The sequence below is a fragment of the Apis dorsata genome, unplaced genomic scaffold (genome assembly GCF_000469605.1).
Source record: "Apis dorsata unplaced genomic scaffold, Apis dorsata 1.3 scaffold_360, whole genome shotgun sequence".
NCBI classification, from domain to species: Eukaryota; Metazoa; Arthropoda; class Insecta; order Hymenoptera; family Apidae; genus Apis; species Apis dorsata.
In genome coordinates, this window is record NW_006263625.1 from 46,395 (window position 1) to 53,724 (window position 7,330).

Sequence of the window (7,330 nt, forward strand, 5' to 3'; positions counted from 1 at the left end):
ATTTTTGTATTAAATTCTTTAATAATAATGAAAGATGAAATATTTAAAACAATTGTAATAATAATATGTAATAATAATAATAATTATATAATTTTAGATTTTAGGCAGAACAATAAGAGTTGACCATGTATCAAATTATAAAGCACCAAAAGATTCAAAAAATATTGATGAAGAAACTAAAAAATTAAGAAAAGAAGGTTGTGCTCCTAAAAAATTTAGTAAAAATAGTTATTAATAATATGTTATTATTTTTAGTATGAATTAAATTTGTTTATAATATTATATATAATTGTATATTATATTTTTACAAAAATATTTAATTTTTAACAAAAAATTGCAGTTTTTATTAAAATATAACTTACACTATTAAAAACAACAATTTACATTTTAACCTAAAATTAATGTAATGTAGTACAAAATTAATTTCGAATATCTTGTATTTCTTTAAGTAAGTTTAAAATTAAATATATATTGAAAATTTTAAAATTTATTTTTTACAATGTCTTCATTCAAAATATTTAAATTAATTATAAAAGAGCATTATTTAAATAAAAATAAACTTCAAATAACGATTAACTTAATAAACTTCAAATAACGATTAACTTAATAAATTAAAATCTATGAATCATAAAAATATTCAAAAATATTATTCTTCAATTTAATTTTATAGTTAAATTAATAATAACATGATGTAAATTAATAATAACATGAAGTTGAATTACTTTGTTTCATATATATAATATTTTTATAATGTCATTTAATTTATGCAATTTTTGTTTATATATAATATATTATGTAATTTTAATAGAAATTTTAGTTTTTTAAAACAATATGAATTTGTATTACTCTTTAAACTTAAAAAGTAAGAAAAATATAAGCTCTTTATAATAATAATATAAGAAGAAAAATATCATTTTAAAAATTCGATAATTATTATATTGATAAATATATTTTTAAAAATGCTTATTATATTTTGTTTGTCAATAATGACAAACAAAAAATTTTAACAATATCTATCTAAATAAGCAATTATATTTTTGAATAAGCTCTTTGTGAATTTATATTTTTTGAGTAGAATGATATCAAGAAGAACCAAATTCACTCATCCATTTTTCATATTTTTCTAAATCTTCTTGAGAAACACTCTTGTTACACCTTTCAACAGCTTCATCAAAATCTGCAGCAGATACAGGTAAATCTAATTCTTCTTTTGGTAATTGTCTGATTTGATCAGGTTTTAAGCCCGCAATTTTTTTCCGCATAGACATCATAGATGCATCTCTATATTTAAATATGTATAAAATATACTTGTATATTATATATATAAAATTGTATAAATATATTTTTAATATTTGTTTACCTGCAAACATTTGTAATATCTGCACCAGAATATCCTTCTAATTTTTTCGCAATATCTGCTAAATTTACAGATAAATCTACCTTTACTTCACGTAGATTAATTTTCAATAATGCTTCTCTACCTTCACCTGTGTACTCCAAAATTTCTTTTTTAGGAAATTGAAGTGTATATAACAGAAATTACTTCTATTAAATTTTAATAAAACTTACGATTTGGTAGCGGAATATAAATACGTTTTTCCAATCGTCTTCGAAGAGCTTCATCAATATCCCATGGAAAATTTGTAGCTGCTAATACCATTACCACTTTACTTGGATCTTCACTAAAAAAAATTTATTTTATTTATTTTATAGACTTCTATAAAGTATAGTATATATACTATATATTATTTTTTATTTTATAGAATATTTATATAAATTACAGTTAATTTTATATAATTATTTTACCTATTGGAACTTATACCATCCATTTGAACTAAAAGTTCAGATTTTACTCGTCGTGAAGCTTCATGTTCAGATTCAGATCCTCTTCTAGAGCATAAAGAATCAATTTCATCAATGAAAATAGTACTAGGAGCATAAAATCTAGCCTGCATAAATATTCATAATCATTAAAAATTAGTAAAAAATAATTTTAAATTTATTTCTTGAAAAAAAATAAAAAGCATATAAATACCATTTCAAAAAGGAGACGAACAAGTTTTTCTGATTCTCCCCTATATTTTGAAGTAAGTGTAGAAGATGATACATTAAAAAAAGTTGTTCCACATTCAGTAGCTACAGCTTTTGCTAACATTGTTTTTCCAGTTCCTGGTGGACCAACCATAAGTACTCCTTTCCAAGGGCGACGAATTCCCTGAAAAAATGACATTTTATTATATGAAACATAATATATGTAAAATTATTAAATATACTTTAAAGAAATCTGGCATCCACATTGGAAGAACAACAGCTTCTTCTAATAATCGTTTTGCTTCATGTAAATCAGCTATATCATCCCAATGAATATTTGGATTTTTTTGAACAATATCTCTTTCTGTAATATTTATATAAATATATAATAATTTATTTATTTTAAAGTTACTAATATATATAATAAAATATATTACTAATATATAGTATACCTAATAAATCAACCAAATCTCTATCATTTCCAGATGGTTCAAATTTACGTTCCTCTACTTCTATATCTATTTTTTCAGTTTCCAATTTTTCCTATAAAAATTATTTATTTTTTATAATATTATACTATATGTAAAAATATAATAAAAATTAAATATAGTTTATATATATCATTTTTTATATACTCTATAATAAAAATGAAATATACTTTGTTTACATCATCTTTTTTTTGTACTTTTCTATCATCTTTTTTAATCATTGCTTTAGTATCTGATTTTTTTCCAGTAGTTACAGATTTTCGTATACTTGTTCTATTTTGTTGTTTTGATTGATTTTTTAATGGTTTAATATTTCTATAAATATAATTTAATAACATTAATATAATGTAATACAAGTGATAATTTTAATTTTATTACTAATTTAAAAAAATTACTTTTGTTCAGCAGGTGTTAAAGGTGGCCATACATCTGGATCCCTTGCAGGTGTTTGATTCCATGAATTATCTGAATTATTATAAGTCCATAAAGTTGGATCTCTTGTAGGTTCTTCAAATGATAAGCATGAAGTACCTAAAAATTTATTTTATTATATTTATATTTTTATTTATAATATTTATATATTTATTATATTATGTACATATTCTTATCAAATATTTTTCATAAATAATAGTACCTAATAACCTTTCTCCATGTGTATCAACTTTAAAAAGTTGTAAAGTATTTGAAGTTGCTTTTACTTTTTCAAATTCTTGAACAATTTGATGTTGTACAAGTTGCCATTTAGCTTTTCGGGTAGCATCTGCAATATTCGCAAGTAACCGATGAATTTGTTGAACAACGCCTTGATAATAAACTCCAGATGTATCATAGTTTCCAGTTAAAGCCATTTCACGAGCTAGTTTGGTATTTTCACAAATTTCATTGATTGAAACAGCCATAATTCTTCTAAAATATATATACATATAAGTGTGTTTATATATACATAATGTATATATAATAAGATCATTATGATATTAAAATGATAAAACAATAAATGATATATTTAAATTTAATTAAAATTGTGTGAAAAATTAATCATAATAGAAAAAGAAAATAATAATAATATTATATTTAAAAATATGATAAAAAAATTATTTTATATGAATAATAATTCTTTAAATATTAATCATTGATCATTATATAAATATCGGAGATATATATCTTAAGATAACTCAAATTTAAAAAAAAATAAATAAATGATTTATGATTAATATGTTACGTAAATTAAAAAAATAAATAATTTATTATATAATTATTAGAAAAAATACTAACTATAAGCAGATATATGCGATATAATTTACTCGAATTTGTAAATTGTTGTCGCCATATTACTATTTTGAAATTACGGATCCTTTTTTAAATTTTTGCATTTGTTTAAAAATTTATTAATATTTAACGTATTTTCACCACGTTTGTATGCCTACTTAAATTTTGATGTATATATATATATACTTATACATGACTATTAGTTAATTTAAAGGTTATTTTACTACATAATATAATATGAAAATCGATGTTATAATATAATTCACAAAATTTAAATTGAGAACAAAATAAAATTTTTTGAATATTGTAATTATATTCAAATATTGAATTAAATAAATAATAATTGAATATGAAAAAATACTTTCTGGTTCATTGGTTCTAATATCTTCTAATATTGATAAATAGTAATATCTAGTATAATATATTATTATAAACATATACTATTATAATATATTTATAAAGATTATAAAAAAAGAAAAATTTCAAATCATTAAAGAAATAAATGTTATAAGAACTTTTTAAATTCTAAAATATAAAAAAAGATATTTCTATGATAAAGGTTAGTATTATGTCACAATATTTAAATAATAGTTATTTCTTTCTTGTAAAATATTTATATGTCTACATAAAAATATTTATATAAAATATTTTTTTCATTAGATATGCAACAATTAACAATGCATGAAGCAATCAAACCATTAGCTTGGTTGAAAGGTATATGGAGAACTAGAGAGAATTGTCCTGGAACTGGTAAATTTCCAACAATTACACCTTTTAAATATCATGAAGAAATTAATTGGTCTTCTATTGGTCAACCAATGTTAAATTATGCTGCAAAAAGTTGGGATGTTGAAACAAAAAAACCATTACATTATGAAATGGGTTTTTTAAAAATAATACCTGATACAAATAAAGTACATCTACTTTTATCTCATAATTTTGGTGCAACAACGATAGAGGAAGGAATATTTGAAAATAAAATTATTAAATTGAGATCAACTAATATAGGACGACCAACAAAAGGGACAAATTTACATAAAGTAACCGAGGTATAAATATGTAACTATAATTATTTACAAAAAATAAATTAATAAAAAAATGACAATATATAATTTTAAAAAAATTATTTAAATATAGATTCAAAGAGAATTTAAACTTATTGGAGATTGTCTACAACATACATTATATATGGCTACAGAAAAAACACCAGAATTACATGAACATGTGTGTGCAGTTTATATTAGAAAATGTGATGATGCTTAATAAAATGTAATAAAATGTAAAAAAATAATATTTAAAATGTTTTTATTATATTATTATATTTATTATATAGTTCCAATAAATTTTTAATGAAATTTAATTTTTATAAAAAAAATCAGAAAAATATCAATAAAATATATTATAATAAGGATTTAAATTTAATTTATTCGATTCATTATTTATTTATTTTGTAATAATCTATTTATTTCCAGAAAAAAATAATTTATATAATTTTATGATAAAAATATTTATTCTATTTATTCTATATAAAAAATATAAATAAATTTACATTTAACATTTGACTTTTTAAAAATGAACATTTTATTTTTAAAAATAATTGATAACAAATAGTAAATGTATAAACAGATTTTTTTTCATTATTTTAATAAATTTTTTTTTTCTTTCTTTTTTTGCAAAATTGATTGTAATATTTAATAATAATTACTTTAATAAAAATGAATTAAAATTTAGATTAATATAAATATTATTTTAAACAAAATCTTTTATTTTTAATATATTATTTTTATATTATCAAATTAAAACAAATAAAATTTTAAATAAATATTGCGTGAGTTAGAATAGGAGTAGGGACAACACCTGCGTGTTTACTTGCTGTAACACCCTCAACTCTACCCATTGCACGTCAAATACGACAGTCGTTCGTAATACCGAACCAAAGAAAGATCGTTACAATAATTCTTGTTATGGTTATTCAAAATAAAATAAATTTATATTACATCGTAATAAGTAAAATATTTAATGAATTTATTGATCACTTGTTTCAATTATTTAATCAATAATTGAAATGGTTTTACAAAGTATCAAAGTAAATATTCACTATTTATAAATTTAATATATATTTGTTACATTATATATGGTTATATAAAATGTTTATTAGTTACGCGAAATATGTTATATGTAAATATTGTTTATTATTGTCAATTTTATTAAAATTTTTCGTAATAAGCGCCAAATATCGAATGTCGATACAGTCGATAACTTAAATTTTTGAATTAATTTCAAGTTGAATTATAAATTGTTATTAATTATGACATCGTTTTGCGATAATTATGATTATTATAAAAAAATGTTGGAACTACAAGAAAAGTTGCGAAAAAGGTAAGTATATTTTTTTATATAAACAATATAGTAACAGTACATTAAAATTTATTAGTAAATATAGAATTATAAAATATAAATAAATAAATTATTATATATGTTCCCGAATAATTGTTACAGTGAAGAAGAAAGAATAAGATTAGAAGAAAGATTCAAAATACTTGTACAGGAATCTCGTAATAGGTAAAATTTAAAAATTATTTACTTAAATGTGTTATTATTAAATTTATTATTTTTATAAACTATTAAAATAATCATTAATTTACTTTAATATATAAACAGAAAAAAAATATTTTTAAAAATAATATTACATATATTGGCAAATAATTGTCTCGTTATCGATTATATTTCTGTTTTATGTAATAATAATAACGATAGAATTTTGGATATTATGTATTGATTAAGAAGTGACCTAGTTTTAAGAAAGTTGTCACAATCAATACTAACTTTGTTTTATAATTGACTTCGAACATGAATTTCGTGTTCTTTGTGTTTATATTTTGAAATATACTTTAACCTGAGATAGAAAAATTTCAATTGCATAAAAATATATAAGAAATATTTGATATTTTAATCTTTATTTTGATATAATTAATGTAGATATATGAACAAGTATAATTATGTAGACAAATATATTATACATACATATATTATACATAATTTTTTGCTAAGATCACGCAATTTTCGATCATATATACATATATATTATGAAGTGTATATTTACATAGTAGACATTTAATAAATTATGATAGATTGATTCTAATAAAATATAAACTTGTTTTAATGATCTTACAATTATTGATTATTTAAATTAATAGTTTTCTTTAGAAAAAATTTTTTTTTAAAAAAGAAAAATCTTTTATACAAAATTATTGATATTTCAGGCATGATGCGTGTATAAATCGATTACGTTTAAGATATATAGAATTTTTAGAAGAACAGCGCACAAGAGATGAAAAGAATCATAAACTTTTTGAAGCATTGGATAGAGTAGATAATAATCTCACATTGATGACTACAAAAACGGATAGACTTAACATTCTTAGAGTGAGTTTTTTTCTCCTTTGCAATTATTTTAGTAATTTTTATTCTATTATTCTATATAAACAAATATATAAATATAGAAAAACTCAATATATATATATTGATTATATATATATATATAT

The 7,330-nt window shown here is 19.8% G+C and overlaps 4 protein-coding genes and 1 long non-coding RNA gene across 7 annotated transcripts in view; 4 read left to right on the forward strand and 1 right to left on the reverse strand.

Annotated features, from left to right (window-relative positions):
- LOC102680626 (RNA-binding motif protein, X-linked 2-like) overlaps window positions 1–346 on the forward strand; it is a 1,240-nt gene extending 894 nt beyond the window's left edge. Inside the window, exon 4 of the mRNA XM_006618545.1 lies at window positions 98–346. Coding sequence (XP_006618608.1) covers window positions 98–235 — 138 coding nt within the window. The 3' untranslated portion in view covers window positions 236–346. The remainder of the gene's footprint in view (window positions 1–97) is intronic.
- A 571-nt stretch (window positions 347–917) lies between these two features.
- On the reverse strand, window positions 918–4,546 carry LOC102680395 (katanin p60 ATPase-containing subunit A-like 1). Of its 3 annotated transcripts, none has more exons than XM_031511888.1 (11): window positions 4,425–4,546; window positions 3,154–3,425; window positions 2,915–3,050; window positions 2,690–2,834; window positions 2,484–2,574; window positions 2,274–2,395; window positions 2,036–2,215; window positions 1,807–1,949; window positions 1,570–1,682; window positions 1,361–1,487; window positions 918–1,281 (listed from the first exon to the last, which is right to left on the reverse strand). In XM_031511888.1, the coding sequence occupies exons 2-11, from the start codon at window positions 3,416–3,418 to the stop codon at window positions 1,083–1,085; spliced, it is 1,521 nt and encodes a 506-aa protein (XP_031367748.1). In that variant the 5' UTR covers window positions 3,419–3,425; window positions 4,425–4,546; the 3' UTR covers window positions 918–1,082. The 3 variants fall into 3 exon arrangements, with proteins under 3 accessions (XP_031367748.1, XP_006618607.1, XP_006618606.1); XM_006618544.2 differs by lacking the exon at window positions 4,425–4,546 and adding an exon at window positions 3,792–4,031; XM_006618543.2 differs by lacking the exon at window positions 4,425–4,546 and adding an exon at window positions 3,821–3,861.
- Window positions 1,815–2,396, forward strand: LOC116185985. The gene is made up of 2 exons (XR_004150890.1): window positions 1,815–2,087; window positions 2,167–2,396. It is a non-coding gene; the product is annotated as an uncharacterized LOC116185985 (long non-coding RNA).
- LOC116185984 (THAP domain-containing protein 4-like) lies at window positions 4,159–5,202 on the forward strand. Its single transcript, XM_031511889.1, has 3 exons — window positions 4,159–4,344; window positions 4,446–4,834; window positions 4,923–5,202. The coding sequence occupies exons 2-3, from the start codon at window positions 4,448–4,450 to the stop codon at window positions 5,046–5,048; spliced, it is 513 nt and encodes a 170-aa protein (XP_031367749.1). The 5' UTR covers window positions 4,159–4,344; window positions 4,446–4,447; the 3' UTR covers window positions 5,049–5,202.
- Window positions 5,203–5,683: 481 nt separating this feature from the next.
- The window catches only part of LOC102675513 (protein PFC0760c-like), a 5,145-nt gene continuing 3,498 nt past the window's right edge, over window positions 5,684–7,330 (forward strand). Inside the window, exons 1-3 of the mRNA XM_031511883.1 lie at window positions 5,684–6,164; window positions 6,285–6,347; window positions 7,049–7,211. Of these exons, the coding sequence (XP_031367743.1) occupies window positions 6,094–6,164; window positions 6,285–6,347; window positions 7,049–7,211 (297 nt within the window). The 5' untranslated portion in view covers window positions 5,684–6,093. The remainder of the gene's footprint in view (window positions 6,165–6,284; window positions 6,348–7,048; window positions 7,212–7,330) is intronic.

Bases quoted from the DNA above. Each gene is read 5' to 3' on its own strand.
- LOC102680395 (XM_006618543.2), bottom strand. From the start codon at position 3,846: ATGGCGACAACAATTTACAAATTCGA. The intron at 3,051-3,153 runs GTACTATTATTT...ATAAATTTTTAG, and splicing joins ACATGGAGAAAGGTTATTAG to GTACTTCATGCTTATCATTT. The intron at 2,575-2,689 runs GTATATTTCATT...TAATTTTTATAG, and splicing joins AAAAAGATGATGTAAACAAA to GAAAAATTGGAAACTGAAAA.
- LOC116185984 (XM_031511889.1), top strand. From the start codon at position 4,448: ATGCAACAATTAACAATGCATGAAGCAATCAAACCATTAGCTTGGTTG. The intron at 4,835-4,922 runs GTATAAATATGT...ATTTAAATATAG, and splicing joins ATTTACATAAAGTAACCGAG to ATTCAAAGAGAATTTAAACT.